A 21,865-nucleotide genomic window follows, 5' to 3' on the forward strand; every position below is an offset into this window, starting at 1 on the left:
TCAAAAAATTTCTATATGTGACACGGCACCAGAGTTAAGTTAGGGTTTTTCAAAATGCTGACACGCCGAGCTCAAAAGGTTCGCCATCACTGTTCTAGGGGGTCGGAGATAGGGCTGGGTTGGAGTGAAGGTGGTGGAGGTGGAAGAGGGCATAGAGGGGATTAATGGTGATAGAAAATAGAAAAGAAAGTACAGATTGTATTTGTATAATACATGTCTTTCTTAAGTAATGTCTTTTTTGAAGTCATCAGTATGTTGCACGTCTATTTAAGTGTCTGTAAATTAAAGTGTTCTAAATGGATTTTCTAGATTTGAACTTGTCCTGGAAGCTGTGCATCACCATAATGAGGCTTGTAATTCTTGATAACTATGACTTGGCTAGTGAATGGGCAGCCAAATACATCTGTAATCGCATCATTCAGTTCAAACCTGGAAAGGACAGATATTTTACACTGGGTTTACCAACAGGTAATACACCATTTCCCCCCCATTTTAGAAACTTAGGTTATGAGATTGAAGGGTTTCCTTTACTACAATATGTTTAACTGAATCTGTGTTTATTTTCTTTCTATTATATAAGTATTATAAAAATTGCATATTGGTATATTTTCATGGCAGGATAAACAAGCATTTGTTACATATTTTATTGGATTTAGTTCTCTGTTAAGGTTTTCTTTAAAAATAACCAAGCAGTGACATTGATCTTGTGACACTCTATTTGATATTATAGACTTCCCAAGGAGAGAGTATTGGACTTGGAATCAGAGCTGCTACTTTCTTGGTTACTGCAAGGCATTTGCTCTATATCCCTAAGCCTCGATTTCCTTACCTTATAGAAAGATAAGGATAATAACAATTTACCATCTGTTTCGGGGCTCAAATAAGCATGCTTGCGCAAGTCCTTGTATACTGTAAATACTAAATAAAGTTCCTTAAGTGTGTTTTATTTAGACAGTATATTCTCTTCCTGCTCCCCCCCATACATGCCAACTACATAAAAGATACAATCATAATATATTTCCCACTTGCATAATTTCTATGAAAGTTACCCTTTAGCTCACCAAGTTGATTTTTTTTTTTTTTTTGTCTGTTGTTTTGCTTTTTGTTTTTTGGTCCAGTGCAGTAGATCTTGATGAGAATGGCAGAGAGAGATTTTCTAAATTTGTACACACCAGTGCTGGGCCCCTCAGCCATTGCAGTTTTGATATCTGAGCCCCAGTGGTTGAACCATGGCTTTTGTATCAGTGTTCATATTGTAAACCTGGGCTACATTCAGGCTAGCTAACTCAATTACTCTGTCTTAATTATGATACAGAAATAAACAGTAATTTGAGTGTGAGGGCCAAAAGGCTTCAGAGTCATAAATGCCAACAGTGCTAAACATATTTTTGTGTATTTAGATATACAACTTGCACTTTATTTTGGGTAGTATACCTACCTACTAATACATCTGCCCCAGCCCCTGTGTTTTTGAAATTTGAACATACATTTCTGTAATTGCAAGTAACACGATGTATTGTAATTATCCCCTAAGGAAGCATAATTTCTGCTCAATATGTATTTATTGAAGTGATTTTTAGCAAGTTTGATATTTAAGGGCCTGTATGCTGTGGGCCTGACCTACTTTCCTGACTTATTTCCACCATTCCCCTACACTGAATCGTGACCGGCAAATTAGTCTGCTCTTAGTTCAAAGAATAGTCTTGAATGTGCTGACTTTATTTTCACTCATGTTATATAATGAAAACTCTGGAACCAGAGTCTCTTGAATCTCTGGCTTCACCGCCAGGTGATATTTGGCAAAATCTTTAATCATTTTGACCCAATTCTTTCCTCTTCATAATGGGAAAGATAATGCCAACGTCCCAAGGTTGTGAGATTTGCATGAGTTAATGTATGAAAACACTAGCATTGCATCTAGCACATGGTAGGCATACAAATGTCATCTCTGAAACTCCTCCCCCATCTTTTTTGTTAATTCTCAATTACAACTTACCCCATCTTCCACTGTTGGAATGCTACTCCTTCAAGACTCAGTTGAAATGCCATTTTCTCTGATCTTTCCTCCAACAAGCAAGACTATAGTCTTGGCTTTACTATAGTTCTCTGGGTTTCTTATAGGTTATTTATAATATTTTGCCTTGTGTTACGGTTATTTTGTACTTGTCTATCCCTTTTTAGTTCTTCTAGGATAGAAATAGTCTTTTTTTAAAAAAATGTTTTTTATTTTTTAGAGAGAGTGGAAGGGAGAGGGATAGAGAGATAGAAACATCAATGAGAGAAACATCATCGATAGGTTGCCTTCTGCATGGCCCCTACTGGGATTGAACCCGCAATCCAGGCATATGCCCTGACCTGGAATCAAACCAGTGACTTCTTGGTTCATGGGTAGATGCTCAACCATTGACAACACCAACCGGGTTAAGATAGAAGTAGTCTTAATCTTTGTTTTATCAGAATTATAGTAAGCACTTGCTAAAAGTTATGTTAGTAAATGAGTAAAGCAAATAATAAAATGAATTTTATTTCATCAATACACCCTGTACCATATCTTTCAGCCACTTTGATTAAAACATAGAAAATGTATGTTTTTTGTTATTACCATTGTGACAACTTTTCACCTTTTTATTTATATATCCTTAAATTAAGGAGGGATTTCTATAACTATTCCCTTAACAATGAAAGATAGAATATGTATGCTTTTAGAAGGAAAAAGAAAAAACATATTCATTCATTTTTTAGTCAGGTTTTATATTAGTAGGCTATAAATCTTTGAGAAGGAATTGTAAAATTTGACCACATAAATTTTAAATTATTAATTGCATTTTAAAACAATATGTATGCTTAACTTTAAGAAAATCTAATAGTCTTCTGTTCTCTGAATCTGTCTATATCATAATTATTATTTATAGGCACTTCTGTTATTGTCATCTCAACTGAGAGACAGTCTTTTTACTATTCTAGAATGTGTGTGTGTGTGTGTGTGTGTGTGTGTGTGTGTATGTGTGTATGTATATTTGCAGAGAGTTCTATCATATGTCTGCCTGCCACGTCAGTAGGAATGTTGTGTGCAGGTGTTTTGTTTTGTGATGATGGGAGGACCAAGATGCTTGCTCTAAGAATGCAGGCAATCTAATCTCCCAGTTAGTAGTTGAGATGACAAACTAGAGCAGATTCAGAAACGGGAAGCCATCCTCAAGTGGCTAAATTCATTTATCTTTATTGTACCATATCTTACAGGACTATCTCTTAATTTTATAAAACATGTGAAAGAATTACATTTATAAATTAAATCAGGAATTCAGATGAAGTGCCCAAAGCCAAGATCCCATTTCTTAGAAGTCATTTTACATTATACATTTAGTTGATAGATACTGAAGCTAACGCATGATAACAAATGAGAAACAGGAGCTCCAGTTAAAAACTTAAAGGCTAAGGTTCCTTACTCAATCCTGGCCAGTTTCAGAGTCTATTTTGAAAGTAGGGACAATATTTAAATTTATCTTTCATTTTCCTTTTGATTGCAATACTTGATCAATACTTGATCCATTTATGTATCATTTATGCTACAAATCCTCTCAACTTTTTTTCTCCAAAGGTAAATTAAGTTAAAAGATTCAAATGTGTTCTCTAAAAGTTTCTAATCTTGGAACATACAACATTAATTCCAAATACCTAACAACTCAAGAATAATTTTCAGAACTATAGTTTTCATTGACAGATTTCCAACTTTATCAGCAAATTCTAGTTTAGTAAAATTTCAAAGTACCTTGAAAAGAGACTAATTCAACATATTTTAATTGGATACACATTGAAAATAATAATTGTTTGCCTGATAAATAAGAAATATAGGGTAAAGTTATTGTAAATATTTAAATTAGATTTTTATGTTATGTTAGAAAGTGTATATTTTATCTATTTTAGGGAGTACACCATTAGGATGTTATAAAAAATTAATAGAATATCACAAGAATGGATTCCTTTCTTTTAAATATGTGAAGACCTTTAACATGGATGAATATGTAGGTAAGCTATATTATTTGAATGTATTACTTGTATATGTCATATATAGTATATATTAAATAAAATGACTATATTTTGAGAATATTTAATATATTATTTGAAATTTTGTTTTTAATATAGTATGAATATATTTCTAGAATATAATGTATAGCCTTGTGATGAGGTTGGGAGTTTATTATAAAAAAAACTCTATTTTTGCGATAACAGCACAATATAGTAGAAGGAATATGGGACTAGAAATCAGAAGATCTGTATTCATCTTGGGCTTTGCAGTGTACCAGTCTTATAACTTTGATCTAATCTCTTCATATTTCTCATTCTCTTTTGTATTTTTCCTTAAAGCAAAGTTAAAACCAGTCTTTTGAGGAATAAAGTAACATGTATGTAAAAGTTAGTAAAATAAAGATTTTCTAAGTGTAAAGCTATTTATATTTGTAGCTATAATGCTTTTATAATTTATTGACTGTTAACTTGCTTCACTAGAAAGATCTGTGATGCATATAATGCAGGAGCTGCCCCCTAGTGGTCAGTGTGCTCCCATGGGGAGCACCACTCAGCCAGAAGCCTGGCTCATGGCTGGTGAGTGCAGCAGCGATGGCTGGAGCCTCTCAGGCCTCTGTGGCAGCACTAAGGACTTTTTGGGGGATGTTCACCTGCCCACTTAGGCCCACCCCCCGGGGAGCGGGCCTAAGCACCGGGCCTCTAGTTTAAATATAATAAAATACTTTTAATGGTAGCCTAAGTGATAGCCAAAGAACTGTTGTGATTCAATGTACTTTGCAGGCATATAAAAAGAATACAGGAGGAACATGGACCAACATTTTAGGTGTATGGTTAATTAATTAATGTTGATATTAACACATAAATCAATTCCATTAGTTAAAATTTTACATATTTGAGCCCTCGCTGGTTTGGCTCAGTGGATAGAGTGTCAGCCTGTGGACTAAAGGGTCCCAGGTTTGATTCTGGTCAAGAGCACATGCCCAGGTTGCAGGCTCGATCTCCAGTGTGGGCAAGCAGGAGGCAGCCAGTCAATAATTCTATCTCATCATTAATGTTTCTATCTCTCCCCTTTCCCTTCCTCTCTGAAATCAATAAAAATATATTTTAAATTTACATATTTGAGAAATGGAGTATAATGGCTAAATGCACATGAAGTAGACTTCCGTGTTTGAATTCCAGCTCTTCTGTGAGCTATGTGACTTTAAGAAAGTTATTTAACTTTTCTGTGCTTCTGTTGTTCATCTGTAAAATGGGAGTGATAATATTTCCATAGATATACAAATTAATTGATTTAACAAATGTATGTACAGTGGTTAAAATAATGCCTAGCATATTTTCCACATAAAAATGCTTTAAAATTGAATATGGTATAGAAAGATTATGTATTTTAAGTCGAATTTAGAGCTTAATCAGAAAAGTAGATTTTAGATTTATTTCTGAAAATGATTACATTTTTATTTATTATCTTTATATTTAGGACTTCCCAGACAGCATCCTGAAAGCTACCATTCTTACATGTGGAATAACTTTTTTAAGCATATTGATATAGATCCTAATAATGCTCATATCCTTGATGGGAATGCTGCAGATTTACAAGCAGAATGTGATGCATTTGAAGATAAAATAAAAGAAGCTGGAGGAATTGATCTTTTTGTTGGAGGTATGTAAAGCATTTTGTCATTAATCATTTGTTAATATTTCAGTTAGGTGCTATGAATTAAAAAAATAAATCTTACCATTGTGTAGGTGTAAAGAACAACTTTGTCTATAATACACATTTATTCAGCTACTGATTTCTATTTTACTTTATTTTCACCAAAAAATAATCTTAAGTTTGCAATTTGAAATTGTTTAAATTACATCCTGAGAAATAGGTCCCAATCCCTGCCAAATTCTTCTAATTACCTCTTCAGAATTAACAGTATACTACATCTGACGAAACAAGTGATGTGCTTCTTTTTCTAAATGGTATTCTTATCCTATTTCTTTCATTGCAACCCAGTTTTCTTATCAAATTACAGGGTTAAATCTCTAAAAGTTTGCATGTGGAACAGGTGCATTTTAGCATTTCTGTACTAGTAACTTAAATTACTTTATCTCACTAAGAAATCAATTAAGGATGATGTAAGATTTTATTTATCAGCAGCCTTTAGTTAATATGAATTAAGCAGTATAATCTATATATATAAAAGCCTAAGCGGCCGTTCAACCGTTCACATGATGCATACTGACCACGAGGGGGTAGATGCTCAATGCACAGGCATGGAAACATGGAACAGACTGGTGAATCTTGGAAGGAAGGGGGGAGGGGGAAGGGCGGGAAGAGAATAACGACAGATCTTATATGCATACTAGAGGCCCAGTGCACGGATTCGTGCACCAGTGGGGTCCCTCGGCCTGGCCTGTGGGGATTGGGCTGAAACTGGCCCGATGCACAGATTGGTGCACCCGTGGGGTCCCTTGGCCTGGCCTGTGCCCTTTTGCAATCCAGGACCCCTTGGGAGATGTCAGACTGCCGGTTTCGGCCCAATCCCCCAACCAGGATCGTGCACCAGGCCTCAAGTTATCTTAATAAATTACAAAGTGAGTAAATGTTGAATTGATGAAATTCCTCTTGAAATTTATATGTGTGTATATGTTTGTGCATAATTATCATTAAAAATAGGTGGAAGAGTTTCTTCCTTTGTAATGACAACATAGTTTTCTGTCATCAATATGAGCATGAGACAGCTAATTCATTACCATTAAAATAGTATGTAACATAGGAATACCATTAACTACACTGAAACTAAAATGGTTTTTTGGCAGATTCTTTAGTATTCAACTAAACATACTAAAGTTCTAAATTAAGTACTCTGGATTTATCTTATAATTAATTTATTAGAAGACTGCTGAAAAGTACACAAATTAGATTTTCAGTGGAGCTGTATGAGGTTAATTTATGGTTGAGGTGGCCAAGTATGGTTGAGGTGGTTAGTTGTCCTTAGGGAAAATTGGGTTTTATAGTCAGAAATAAATTTGCATCCTGTTTTGGCCACTTATCTGTATGACCTTGATAAGTTAATTGCAGTTCAGAATAACTAAGTCATTTGTAAAACAGTATTAATATTAACAGTTGCATAATTTGTGAGAATTAACTGTTAAAACATGTATAAAATGCCTTGCACAGTGGTTGGTATATAGTTGATATTCCATTAAGTGTTAGTTCAGTCTTCTCTCTCTGAACTGGGGGATGCTGAAATAATTGTTCCATAATTTACTAAATTCCCTGCCTTTTTACTGAATTGCCTATAAAGGTATCCAGAAAGATTAAAATTGTCTCTTTTTATGGAATTTTTTAAAATCCTCACCTGAGGTTATTTTTCCATTGGTTTTTAGAGAGAGTGGGAGAGGGAAAGACAGAGAGAAATATTGGATGTGAGAGAAACACATAGATTGGTTGCCTCTTACATGTGCCCTGACCAGGGCCCGAGCTGGGGAAGGAGCCTGCAACCGAGTTACATGCCCTTGACCAGAATTGAACCCGGGACCCTTAGGTTCACAGGCCAACATTTTATCCACTGAGACAAACCTATTTTTATCTCTGCCTAGCAGAACCAATATCAGTTACTTTCTTGTGTAGATAGAATGGCTTTTATTTGAGCAATAATCCCAAGTTAGACTATTTTGCTTTTCAGAGTAGAAAAGTTATCTGTGTGGCCCTAGCCCATTTTGCTCAGTGGATAGAGCGTTGGCCTGGGGACTGAAGGTTTCCAGGTTTGATTCCAGTCAAGGGCACATACCCAGGCTGCAGGCTCGATCCCCAGTAGGGGGCGTGCAGGAGGCAGCCGATCAATGATTCTCTTATCATTGATGTTTCTATCTCCCTCTCTCTTCCTCTCTGAAATCAATACAAATATATATTTTTTAAAAAGGTTATCTGTGTGTTAAATTAAATTTGCTAATATTACCTCAACATTCCTGGAAAACATTTGCACTCCACGTTTGTCCATGTGTCTCAATTCTGAGATAATTACTGTTTGTACCTGCCAGTATCGAGACTAAGGCAATAGGCACTTGAGAACGTTTAAGGAGTGCACTACGCATGTGTTCTTTAGATTTCCTAAAATCCATACCAAATCTAGTAGAATTACTGTAATATAATATACCTAAACTGTTTATCTTAGTTATATCAAGAAATTTTCACTCATCTACTGTTATACAAAAAGGCATGTCGTTATTAGAGATTCATTATTTAATGCATGAAGAATTTCTTTCTTTTTTTTTTTTTTTAACTTTTTCATTGAGGACTTTTTTTCCTATTCATTGAATTTGCAAAGGATCCAGGTAGCAAATCCCTTAGGGACTCAATGCCAGGAATTTACTGGGGGGAAAAACTGGTAAGATCTCTTTCCAGAAAGCATCTATAGCTTAATATAATATTTAAGGCTGAATCTCCCTTATTAAAGATTTCTAGTACAACTTTCTTCTTTCCCCATAGCTTTGAGTCACTTCTCATTTGCTTTTAGCTCAATTTTTTTGGTGCATTTCCTCACTATACGCCACCTGAACCATTGAAACAAATGGTGCATAAATTATAATTATTTATCACTGACTTTTACTAGTGAAAATAACTTTGTTTTTTTAACCGATTTTTATCTTAAGTTTTCTGTAGTAATTCTCCCTCCACAAAAAAATTTAAGAGGATTTTCCTGCCTCTTCCATTAACACAGTGGTTCTCAACCTTCTGGCCCTTTAAAAACAGTTCCTCATGTTGTGACCCAACCATAAAATTATTTTCGTTGCTACTTCATAACTGTAATGTTGCTACTGTTATGAACCGTAATGTAAATATCTGATATGCAGGATGGTCTTAGTCGACCCTGTGAAAGGGTCATTCGACCGTCAAAGGGGTCGCGACCCACAGGTTGAGAACCGCTGCATTAACATCTTCATTTGTAATCATGTGATGATCCAGAGTCTGAGAGTCTATATTTACCATCCAGAGGACATGGTTACTCTCTGTATAGGGAATGAAGAGTTAGCTTATTGCATTTTCTTTGAACTTTCTACTGTTTGGGATACCCTATTATTGGATGTGTACTCATGAAAGAATCTCATTTGATTTTTTACCTTTGTTGATCTAGGTTTGTTATCATTGGATTTTCAAGATGAGACTTGGTATCTGGATCTTACCACTAACCCTTCTTTTGTTCCAGGGTTTGTTTAATAAAAACACTAAGAACTGAGCCAAATGGGATCAAAATACCCGCTTTATTAAAGGTAAAGTTGGATTAGAGATTGCAGGTTGGGCTTGAGGCCAAAATGGGGAGTTTAAGTATTTTAACCCACATTGCTCACTCCTGGGGAATGCAGCAGGAGTTCCCGTTCCCCTTCCTCTGAAGAAAAGAAAAAGGAGGAAATGTACTCTCAGAAGTTCTCATTTTTCATCTGATGACAAAAGTGTTGAGAGAAAAAATATGGTATATCATGCCATCCCTGACACACTCCTGCAATAAAATACACAAACATGGAATTTTATAAACACACTCCAAAGCCATTATGAACTTTAAAATCATCTTAAGATGATTTGTTTTTAAAAAGAAAAAAAGAAGACAGTGGAGAAAACCTTAACACTTTGGTTACGTGATTAGATACTTTAGTTTGCAAGAAACATAATCTACTGGGACCAAAAGTGAATTAATTAAAATGATTCTAGCCTGGATAGAAGAGTTGTAAAAAACAACAACCCAAAAACCCAAGTCTTTGGAAGAACCAGAACCAGGAGCCTCGGATCTCCGAAGCAGGAACTCATCAACACTCACCTGCAGTGCTTTCAGCAAATGCCTCAGCTCTACATGCCTTGTTTCTTTCTGTGTCCCTGGTCAAGGTGCAGATTTTCTGGAGAGAAGGTCCAGTTGTTTCAGGTTGGGACATCCACTTATCCCTAGACCATAATCATTCTGCGTAAGACGTATAAGTATTATGATTGTTCTAGCCCCTGTTGTGGGGAGCAGAGCAGGGCAGAAGAAGGAGGGAGAAACTGAGCATATCAAAGAATAGCAACCATCCACTCATTTATCCAGCCTCCTGTGTGCCTTGTTCTACATGGTAAGGATACAGTAATGAAGAAGATGAAGTTTTTACTCTCATGAAGTTTACAATCTACCTTATAGAACCATAAGAGCACAAAAAAGATACACAAGATGGGACAAAAGTAGGTTTACAGTTCTATGTAAAACAGTTTATTCTTGTATTAGTGAATTATTGTATGATTTTCCATACAAATAACTGTAAACCTCCTTTTGCTTCACCCTGTACAATCCAGATGGAGGTTTTAGAGATGTTTCATAAAGGTTTTGATAGTTTAGTTTCAATTTAAAAACTGAATAAGAATTAGCCATGGTTTTTAGATTTCATGATTACTTTTAAGAAAGTTTTATAAAGCTTTGTAAAACATTATGAACATTTAAAAAAATACAATTTTATATTAGGAAGTTCAATTTCTGATAGTTATTCATGGTCAGTAAAGGAATGTATTGACCCCTTTCCATCATGAACAATTGCTGATCATTTCAGTTTTGCTGTACACATTTGTATGACCCAAACCGCCAGTGAGACCACTAGTGTTGATCCTGGAGGACTTCCTATTTTTCCTGGAACTTCTTATTTTCTTGGTTCCATCCTTTCCACTTTATACATATTTAGAGAAATATAAATATTTGGGCAGATGTATACTTAAGAGATGAAACAGAACAGTTTTACAATCTAGAGAGACATGTGTATCTATAATTTAAAACTTGTGTTTAAAAGCAGATACGTACTTATTAGTGAAAACAGTCCATACATATTAACCTCATGTAGGTCTGCCTTTATTTCTCCACATTAAAAATTCCTACTTTATGCTTTGGTAGTAGTATCATGTGCTTTCCAAGGTTTTCATTTCTTTTTTCTTCCTTCAAAACCAGGTTATTCTTTGTCATATTTTACTTTGTCAGAATTGTGTGTTAAAAGTCAGTAAAACACTCATATCTATCATTAAGTGTGCAGATTATAAATGTAACGGATATTTTGGCTCAGAGAACTGGTGGGTTTAATTTTTGATTGAGGATGCCAGAAATCTGACTAGTACATGTAAATGAAAATTGATTTATTATTTCATAGAAATATTCTTGATTTTATAAACAGATATACTTCCAATTTTCTTTAAATAAGGAATGTCATTTTTCCCTAAATTTTAGAGACAATCCTAGAATTAGAGCTGGCAGTAGATCTCCTTGAAACAGTATTTTCAAGTTGTGGTTGTCACCCACTATTAAGTCATGAAAGCAGTATAGTCAGTCACATGTAGTATTTCCCTGTTGTGTTTTGTGAAAGAAATGGAATGTTATCCAAAGTAACTTGTATGGCTCCTAGGAAGGGTATTGTTTCATGCAGTTTTTGTTTTAGTTATATTTATGTGTGTATTGTGTATCTGTGTACTAGATTACAGCATCGGATTATGTCTTACAAGAGGTTACAGTAATAAAAAGTTTGAGGAAAACTGCCCTAGATAATATCTTGTCTGGTCTAGAACTTTTGTAAGTGAGGAAACTATACTACAGAGAGGAGAAGGTGGAGTTAATTGCCCCATCTAGACTAGAACCAAACAAGTTAAAGTATGAGTATAAAGACCACTTGGGTAGGAATCAGAACATTTAGATTTGAATCTTCTCATTAGTTACTAAATTGTTACTTTGAATAGGTCATATATTATCCTTCAGCATTTCCTTTTGAGTTTCCTTTTGAGCTTAAAAAAAGGTAGAGAGATGAGGGAAATAGGTATGCCTAATCTGTCTCACATAATTATTAAATATATGTTGTTGAGATTATGCACGTGAAGTACTTTATAAATATTGTTATCTATAATAATAAAAGCATAATATGCTAATTAGACAGGACAGCCAAACAACCTTCCAGACGTCATTCCGGACGTCCTTCTGGACCAAGCTGTGGGGGCCGAGGCAGAGGCTGTTAGGGGCGATCAGGCAGGCAGGCAGAGGGGTTGGGGGTGATCAGGGAGGCAGGCGAGCAGTTAGGAGCCAGTGGTCCTGGATTGGGAGAGGGATGTCCGACTGCTGGTTTAGACCTGATTCGGCAGGGTGATGGGGGCTCTGGCGCTGCCCGCATCCACCACCACCCATCCTCAGTTCCCCATTCCCCATTGGGCGATTGGGGCCTGTGGGCTGAGGGCAGCTCCTGCGTTGAGCACCTGCCCCGATGGTCAGTGCGTGTCATAGCCAACCGGTCGTTCTGCTGTCCAGTCAATTTGCATATTATGCTTTTATATATAGACTAGAGGCCCTGTGCACGAAATTTGTGCACTGGGGGGGGGGTGTCCCTCAGCCCAGCCTGCACCCTCTTCAATCTGGGACCCCTCGGGGGATGTCCGACTGCCGGTTTAGGCCCAATCCCAGCAGTCGGACATCCCTCTCACTATCCAGGACTGTTGGCTCCTAACTGCTCGCCTGCCTGCCTGCCTGATTGCCCCTAACCGCTTCTGCTTGTCATCCTGATCACCCCCTAACTGCTCCCCTGCCGGCCTGATTGACACCTAACTGCTCCCCTGCCAGCCCGATCACCCCCAACTGCCCTCCCCTGCAGGCCTGGTCGCCCCCCCCTGCCTTCCCCTGCCGGCCATGTTGTGACAACATGGAGGCAGCCATGTTGTGATGATGTGGGGGCAGCCATCTTTTGATGACGCAAGGGCATGAGGGTCAATTTGCATATTACCTCTATTATATAGGATACTTAATTTTACTGTTATTGGAATCATGCTAGTTTATTGCTAAGCATATGAAAAACATTTAAAGTTTTTGAATCAAATACAGGAACAAATATTTTAATGCAGCATTAGAAATTCAGCTATCAAATAAACAAGGTAGGTGTGATTATAACTGTTTCTTGGTTTTAAAGGCTTTTTAATTTTGAGAGCCTTATTTACTTATCTTTATGTGTGTGTCTGTGTGTATTTCTTTTGAAAGGAATTGGTCCAGATGGTCATATCGCTTTCAATGAGCCAGGATCCAGTTTAGTATCAAGGACAAGATTAAAGACCCTAGCAATGGACACCATATTGGCAAATGCTAAATATTTTGATGGAGATTTATCAAAGGTGCCAACTATGGCTCTAACAGTTGGTGTGGGGACAGTGATGGATGCTAGAGAGGTAAGAATTAAACGTTCTTTAATGTTTTTTTCTTTGATATCAATAGATACTGAAGGAATTATGGTGTCAATTTAGTGATATTTTGGTTGCATTCTGTCCACATTTTTACTGTTATCTAGCATTCAATAACTTCTGTCAGTCTCATTGCCATATTTGGAATTCAACTAAATTCTTTTTCCTTTTTATTGAATTTATGGGGGTGACACTGGTTAACAAAATTATACAGGTTTCAGGTGCACAATTCTACAACACATCATCTATACACTGCATTGTGTATTCACCACCCCCAGTCCAGTCTCCTTCCATCCCCATTTATCCTCCCTCTACCCTCTTCCACCTTTCCTACCCTCCTTCCCCCCTGGCAGTCACTACACTGTTATTCATGCCCATGAATATTTTTCTCTTCTTTGGCTCTATCCCTCCACCCTCCCTACTCAACTCCCTCCCCAGCATCCCCTGGCCCCCAACAGCTGTCAGCCTCTTTTATCTATGAGTTTGTCTGTAACTTGCTTTTTAGTTCATTTTGTTCATTAGATTCCACATATGAGTGAAATCACATGGTACTTGTCTTTCTCTGACTTTAAACCTGGTTTTCTTTCAAGACACCTTTAGATAGCACATGTACAATGAAACAGTCTTCAGGCTTCTTGCTCTAGATTAGTTTTTCAAAGTAATATTTATTGCTTATCTGGACTAGAACAATTTGGTATATCATTCCTGGTTATATCAATTCTTCGTTGACCTGTAATTCTGCTTTTGTAAAACAGCCCTTTTGTTTTCTTCCAGATTTTCTGCACATAAGCCTTATATGCTCATCAGTATTTAATGTTAATAATCATAGGCATTAAGATATATTCAATAATATTTTATAACAAGATGTTATTTTACCAGGAGATATACTTTGTGCTTGCCTGTTACTTTATAGAAGTACCTTGTACTATGAAGAAATATGGAGCTGTTTATTTTTATTTTACCCTCCGAAGAATATTGGTGCTAAAGTCTTTGTTTAAAAAGAAAAATAGAGCCTCTCAGTCATGTGGGATATTTTAAGAATTAACAGTAATGTTCATGATTTTTCAGGTCATGATCCTCATAACAGGCGCCCACAAGGCATTTGCTCTCTACAAAGCAATAGAGGAAGGAGTCAATCACATGTGGACTGTTTCAGCTTTCCAGCAGCACCCCCGAACTATTTTTGTGTGTGATGAAGATGCTACCTTAGAATTAAGAGTTAAAACTGTGAAATATTTTAAAGGTGAGCATTTACATTTCATAAGCAGAATGTGAGAATGTGCTGTTGTAGATGACTACTGAAATTTAATGTGATTGTAGAGTTACACTGTGGCCTATTAAAAACTGGCATGTGCTGACCCAGTAGCCAGTTCTTCCAAGGAATAGAAATGATATTCAAAGAATATCTCACATCATGTAATAGCTTTCAGATAGTTTACTATTTTTTTCTATGAAGAGAATCTCTTCAATCTATATTTTCAATAAATTTTTCTTAAAATCCAAAATTTAATAAAAATGTTACTTTCATATTGAATATACAAAATTAAATCAAAGGAAATACGTGTGCTTTCTGATTTTTATTTATCTGTCTCACCTCCCTCCCCAGGCTATGTTTAGAATCTAATCAGCAAGTAAGATGGGTTGCCCACTATCTCATTTAATTTTTACAATTTCAAACAAATTACTCTTTCATATTAAAGTTATAATGGTTAAGTATTAAACAGTATGGCATAAACTCCACAAGTTAGCAGGAGCTTGATTGCTCATTCATATTAAAGTTATAATGGTTAAGTATTAAACAGTATGGCATAAACTCCACAAGTTAGCAGGAGCTTGATTGCTCAGACCTCTGCATGTGTATTTTCCTCTTGTTTCTTCCTGCAGTCTAGTTCAGGATTTCTTAAACCTTACCATACCAGGTTATATTTATAAACGCACATATGCTTGATGTAATAATTATAGAGATTTTCCAGGGAAATTTTGAGTACACTGTTAAGAAGCCATTCCCTGCTTTTCCAACTCCATATATAAATACACACACATAAAAAAGCTCTATAAATAGGTACTCTTTTTTTTTTTAAATTGATTTCAGAGAGGAAGGGAGAGGGAGAGAGAGAAACATCAATGAGAAGCGAGAATCATTGATCCGCTGTCTCCTGTATACCCCCTATTGGGAATCAAGCCCACAACCGGGGCATGTGCCCTGGACGAGAATCGAACCTGAGACCCTTCAGTCCACAAGCCGACGTTCTATCCACTGAGCCAAAGCAGCTAGGGATAAATAGGTACTCTTTATAAAGTAGCTGTATTTATATAGCTGATATGAAAATATTATGTAATTGGTCATACATGTAGGTGAATTATCCATAAAGTATGTAGTATGTGAATATAAACTTTATATTTTTACTCTAGTAACTGTGTTTATTTAACATGTATTAAAAAATTTATACTGCACCAATCAAACCAGTATTTCATGGATATCAAGGTTAAAGAAGTTACCATATTTTACTGCTTCCTAGATACACTTTTTTCACTTTTATCTTGCCCATATTGGAATGTATTTAAAATTGGTATCATATCACAGTTTATCTAGTAGCATTTTTTTTCTTAGTGGTACATAAAATAATTGTAACAGTCTAATAGTTCAGTATTTCATATTCATGAAATATAATGAATTAACTTAAAAGTTTTTAAGTCAATTTAAAGGAAACTCATAACTTATAGTTCATGTAAATGTCTGAATATGTCAAAAATCTGGAAGGTGGCACAAATAAAAGTTTGGCAAACAGTTAAAATAGTCTAGTTTTTAAAACTAAAGTTTGATCATGTGGATATAGTTTTGTAATTTGCACTTATGTGTTATGAAAGTTTTTGTATTTTACTAAAAATTCTTCAGAAGTATTTCTAATCTATGTATATATAAGACTAATATGCAAATTATCTGCTCGGGAGTTCAACCAGGAGAGCAGGAGTTTGGTCGCTCACTATGATGTGCGCTGACCACCGGGGGGGGGTGCATGTTGGACAAACATGTTGGGCAACCAGCGGCGGCGGCGGTGGGGCGCTGAGGGAGCGAGGGAAGGAGGCGGTAGGGAGGCCAGGCCTAGGGACCCTACCCTGCACTAATTTCATGCACCAGGCCTCTAGTGGCTGTATAATAGTCAAGTAGACATATCATAATTTACTTAATTATTTCCTTAGTGTGAAACACTTAGATTATTTCCAGTCATTTATTTTTTTATCAGGTAAATTATTAGTTTTTTTTTTGTTTTTTTTAAAAATATATTTTATTGTTTTTTTACAGAGAGGAAGGGAGAGAGAGAGAGTTAGAAACATCGATGAGAGAGAAACATCAATCAGCCGATGAGAGAGAAACATCAATCAGCCACCTCCTGCACATCTCCCACTGGGGATGTGCCCGCAACCCAGGTACATGCCCTTGACCGGAATCGAACCCGGGACCCTTCAGTCCGCAGTCCGACGCTCTATCCACTGAGCCAAACCGGTTTCGGCAAATTATTAGTTTTTTACCAAGCTATAAGTATATCAAATAAACTGAAGGGGGAGTTCACCCGCTCGCTATGACGTGTGCTGACCACCAGAGGGCAGCGCAGAACAACGGAAGCAGGCAGCCGGGGAAAGGCAGGCCCCGATCGACCCTGATCGCTGGCCAGGCCTAGGGACCCTACCCGTGCACAAAGTTCATGTACCGGGCCTCTAGTTTGACAAATAAAAGCAGAGAATATCTGTGATGAGTTGTGAATAAAACTGAGCTCTTGGATAGAGTCTTACCATATAGTTCCATGTAATCCTTCAGATTTCATCACAAATGTGAGATTACTTGAAAAAGTTAATAGATTATCCACAGATTTTAATGACAGTTTTAAGGAGATTCATTTAACATTGCCATTTTTCTAGTACCAGCAATCCCCAGATAAACCCCTTTACTTGTCTGGTTGTGTCAATTTGGTTTTCAGAAAGTTTTTACATTTTAGTGAAGTATTTAATAACAGCCATACCTAGATGACCAGGTGCTATTCTAATCACATTACACTTAATTGGTTTATCTCTCACAATTCTGTGAAGTGGGTACTCGTTAAATCACTTACCAGAGTCACACAGCTCATATGTGGGTGAGCTGGGTAACTGAAATCAGACTTATCTACAGTCTAGGCTTCAGTCCACTGTTACAGTGCCTTAAAGAAGAGTAAGCTCTGGCTATGGTATGGTTTAAATTATATTGCTTCCAAAAAGGTCTAGACATATGTGAAAGATAATTTAAAACAGAAGTACATGATTGTATGTATTTAGTTCTTTCAGTTCACTATCCAGATTCTAAGCTTTTCTGAAACATGTTGAAGTGTACAACTGTTGATGAGAAAATTGCTGCCTTGCCTCTTTGAGGACACTCTTATTTCCCCTTGGAGCTGTACATAGCTGAAGAGGTTCAGGATATCAGCTCTGTCAGGATGCCTCCTCAATATGGAGGAAAGTGGAATTGAGATACTTTTCTGGACTGTATATAGACCTCATCTTACAATAGGTGTTTTGATGTAGGGTAGAATAATTGTTATTCATGAACGTAGACATATAATAACTAATTTATATTTGCCTTATCCTCATTGACTTATTGTATCACTTCAATATATACTGGAGGGTATGAATCCTACAGTTATCTCTAATTCTTCAAATCGCATTCACATCACTACCCTTTCTTCTGCCATCACCAGGAATCTTAAAGGGTTTTGATTATTTAGCTCCTGAAGAAAATGTAGATTAATACCTTTAAATAGTAAGAATCATCAGTAAAGTTTATTTTAATATATACCTTTTGAAAGATAAAAGTATATCATAGGAAAACAGTTTAGTGCTTAATTTATTTTTACTTTTTAAAATAATGTTTTATGTGCTTGAGGTAACGTACGTTTTTAAGACATTATCATGAACTTTTTTTGTTCCATCTTGATTTTACATTTAAAAAAGCTAATTATCACCATCTCACTAAACCTTCAGAATTTTTCTTTTTTATTATTTTTTAAAATATATTTTTATTGATTTCAGAGAGGAAGGGAAGAGAGAAAGCATCAATGATGAGAGAGAATCATTGATCGGCTGCCTCCTGCACGATCCAAACTCGGCATCAAGCCCACAACCCAGGCATTGAACTGGTTCATAGGTCAGTGTTCAACCACTGAACCACGCCAGCTGAGCATATTTTTAAAAAAATATATTTTATTGATTTTTTACAGAGAGGGAGATAGTTAGAAACATCGATGAGAGAGAAACATCGATCAGCTGCCTCCTGTACATCCCCCATTGGGGATGTGCCCACAACCAAGGTACATGCCCCTGACCAAAATAGAACCTGGAACCCTTCAGTCCACAGGCTGACGCTCTATCCACCAAGCTAAACCAGCTAGGGCCTGAGCATATTTCTTATTATTTTTTTTAAAGAGCAGTTTACTGATTTTGATTTTTAGACAGGAAAGGAGAGGGAAAAACATCCATGTGAGATCATAACATCAATTGTTGGCTGCCTCCTACTTGCCCTCTACTGGAGATTGAGCCCACAACCTAGGCATGTGCCCTGACTGGGAATGGAATCCACAATGTTTTGGTGCACAGAAAGATGCCCAACTGAGCCACACCAGCCAGGGCCTTCATAGACTTTTAAAAATAAATGTTTATTGTACTTTTCACTATGTGCAATGACCTTTATAGGCCCAGGACTTAAGGCAGTGAATATATGGTCCTGGACCTAGTTTCTAGTTGGAAATATGGTAGAAAATCCTATTTTCTAAGAATGAAAACTGCCTTTAAGAAAGTGAAGTGGCATGAATATTTTAAGTTGACCTTTAGGCTAAGACCTAATAAACAAAAGGGAGACAGTCATACTTCACTTAAGGAGAAGAGCATTCCAGGCTGAATCAAGTATACAAATCTTGCACTAGAACCAAGTTTAGCTTTTCTAGGGTAACAGCAACAAACCTAGGGATGAGTATAGCATAAAAGTGGGAAAGTGAGAGGACATGAGGTCAGATGGGTAAAGACAACAGAATAAAATCTAATTTATTTTGCAAGTGGTCAGAGCAATTGGAGAATTTTAAATAGGGAAATGGTATAATCCAGTTTCTGTTTTAAAAAGGCTAGGTTGCCTACTGTGCAGAAACTATTATGGGATGGGGTAAATGAGTCAAAGTAGGGAATTGTAAGTAACTGATTTAGATTTGAAGAGTGGCTTCAACTAGGGTAGTAGTGGGGAGATGAACTGTGGCTAATCTATACTAATAAAAGGGTAATATGCTAATTAGACCGGACATCCTTCTGGACAAAGCCATGGTGGTGGGGGGCCGAGGCAGAGGCGGTTAGGGGCAATCAGGCCAGCAGGAGAAGGCAGTTAGGGGCCATCAGGTTGGCAGGGGAGGGCAGTTAGGGACGATCAGGTTGGCAGGGGAGGGCAGTTAGGGGCCATCAGGCTGGCAAGGGGGGGGCAATTAGGGGCTATCAGACTGGCCAGGGAGCAGTTAGGGGGCGATCAGGCCAGCAGGGTAGCAGTTAGGGGGTGATCAGCCCGGTAGGCAGAGGCGGTTAGGGGCAATCAGATTGGCAGAAGAATAGTTAGGGACATCAGGCCGGCAGGCAGAGGTGGTTAGGAGCGATCAGGCAGGCAGGCAAGCGGTTAGGAGCCAGTGGTCCCAGATTGCGAGAGGGATGTCTGAGAGGTCCTGGATTAGAGAGGGTGCAGGCTGGGCTGAGGGACCAATTCCCCTGCACAAATTTCATGCACCAGGCCTCAAAAGCCCAGTGACCATAACAGTGGAATGACCAGAATGACTGGTTGCTATGATGCACACTGATCACCAGGGGGCCAATGCTCAATGCAGGAGCTGCCCCCTGGTGGTCTGTGCGCTCCCACAGTGGGAGCACCACTCAGCCAGAACCCAGGCTCACAGCTGGCGAGCACAGCAGCCATGGCAGGAGCCTCTCCTGCTTCCACGGCAGCACCAAGGAGCGGCGAGCCAAGCGGTAAGCGAGCAGGCGGTCAGTTAGGAGCGAGGGGTCCCGGATTGCAGGATGGCACAGGCCGGGCTGAGGGACCCTCCTGCCCCCTACATGAATTTTGTGCATCGGACCTCTAGTTGGGGATCTATTTTAAAAGTACAGACAGCCCTTCACTTTGACTTAATGGTGCAAGAAGAGTGATAGGCATTCAGGAGAAACTGTACCTTGAGTTCTGATCTTGTTCTGGGCTACTTGTACTCAGTAAAATACTCTTGTGATGTAGGGCAGCCCAGTCTGCCATGTGATCATGAGGGTAAACAACCCATCCTCTGGGGTAGTTTAAGTGCATTTTCAATTTAAAATATTTTCAACTTATGAGTTTAATGAGGAATAACGTCATCATAGGTCAAGGAGCATATGTAGTGCAAACTGGTCTTGCTGCTGAATTTAAAAAAGAAAAACTATATTGTAGTGGTCTGGCTTTAACAGCTCATTGAAATATAACACCATATATCGAGACTTGCAAAGAAATGGTTTGGAAGGGAGCAAATGGGTCTGGACCTTGTTAAATTTAATCTGCTGATTAGACACTGAAGTAGGCTGTTGAGCAGTTAGCAGTCTGTCATCTTGAGATGAACTAATGAGTTTTCTGTCTTCTCTCCTTTTAAGACTCTTCGCTTCTGGTTTTTCCCCTACTGCACGAACACTTCAGTGTTCTTTGCATGTTCCTGTCTTTGCTTATTTCTTAAAAGCAGGTCATCCTCACCGTTTACACTTTAGAGTGCTTTTGCATCTTTTTGAACAAGGTCCAGCTACTTACTAACCAAGTAGTACCCTGTCTCCCCAACCCAATAATACCATTTCCTGAGAAAACTGTATTGAGACCCTTTGCCCAGCCTTTGTTCTTAATTGAAAAATTTAATTCATTCCTTTAACTTCCAAAATATAAAATCTTTAGTTCACTCACTAATTGGGACAATTTTTTTTGTTTCCCCCAAAGATATACAGTATGTGTGTATTAAGACATTAATAACTGGGAGATATTTCCCAAGAAGCTTTAAGAAGAATAATTTACAAGCACACCAATTTAAGATGAAATTTAAACCTACTTGGAAATTAGTATTTAATATAGGTTCTCTTCTGTATTGTTTTAGCTAACCCTCCTTGGTGTGGCTTGTAATCAACTCCTATTGTAAATATACATGTCAAAACAGTGGAAATTAATTTGCCAGATTAATGGATATACAGTATTCTACTGAGGAATTAAAGCTGCCTTAGGAAACAGAGTTCTGAGCCCTTCATTGGAGTCTGGTAAAAGAAATGAGCAAGGATTGAACTCAAAACTTACATGTAACTAACATGTATTAACCAAGTCAGTATTAAAAATCTCATTTTGTCATACCGAAGCTCTGAACACACGAACTGCTCCTACTTCTGGTTACTCCAAAAGAACTTGTACAAATTCTAGTTCTAGATTCATAAATATTATAAATTGGTATTTAGTAGGTAGCTAAAACTAAACATTTTGAAATGTCTCTATTTGTATTTTATATCAGATGGAAACCTATATATTTATAAAATATTTTGTTTTCTAATGTATAGTTCAAAATTTAAAAAATTAGAACTGTGCTTTTTTTC

The 21,865-nt window shown here is 37.3% G+C and overlaps 1 protein-coding gene across 2 annotated transcripts; it reads left to right on the forward strand.

Moving 5' to 3' along the window:
* The first annotated feature begins 313 nt into the window (after positions 1-313).
* GNPDA2 (glucosamine-6-phosphate deaminase 2) lies at positions 314-14,585 on the forward strand. Of its 2 annotated transcripts, XM_023753610.1 has the most exons (5): positions 314-468; positions 3,925-4,026; positions 5,504-5,686; positions 13,029-13,213; positions 14,294-14,585. In XM_023753610.1, exons 1-5 carry the CDS (start codon positions 345-347, stop codon positions 14,498-14,500), a joined length of 801 nt encoding a protein of 266 aa, XP_023609378.1. In that variant the 5' UTR covers positions 314-344; the 3' UTR covers positions 14,501-14,585. The 2 variants fall into 2 exon arrangements, with proteins under 2 accessions (XP_023609378.1, XP_023609379.1); XM_023753611.1 differs by lacking the exon at positions 3,925-4,026.
* The last annotated feature ends 7,280 nt before the right edge of the window (positions 14,586-21,865 follow it).

Source organism: Myotis lucifugus, unplaced genomic scaffold (genome assembly GCF_000147115.1).
Source record: "Myotis lucifugus unplaced genomic scaffold, Myoluc2.0 scaffold_48, whole genome shotgun sequence".
Lineage (NCBI taxonomy): Eukaryota > Metazoa > Chordata > Mammalia > Chiroptera > Vespertilionidae > Myotis > Myotis lucifugus.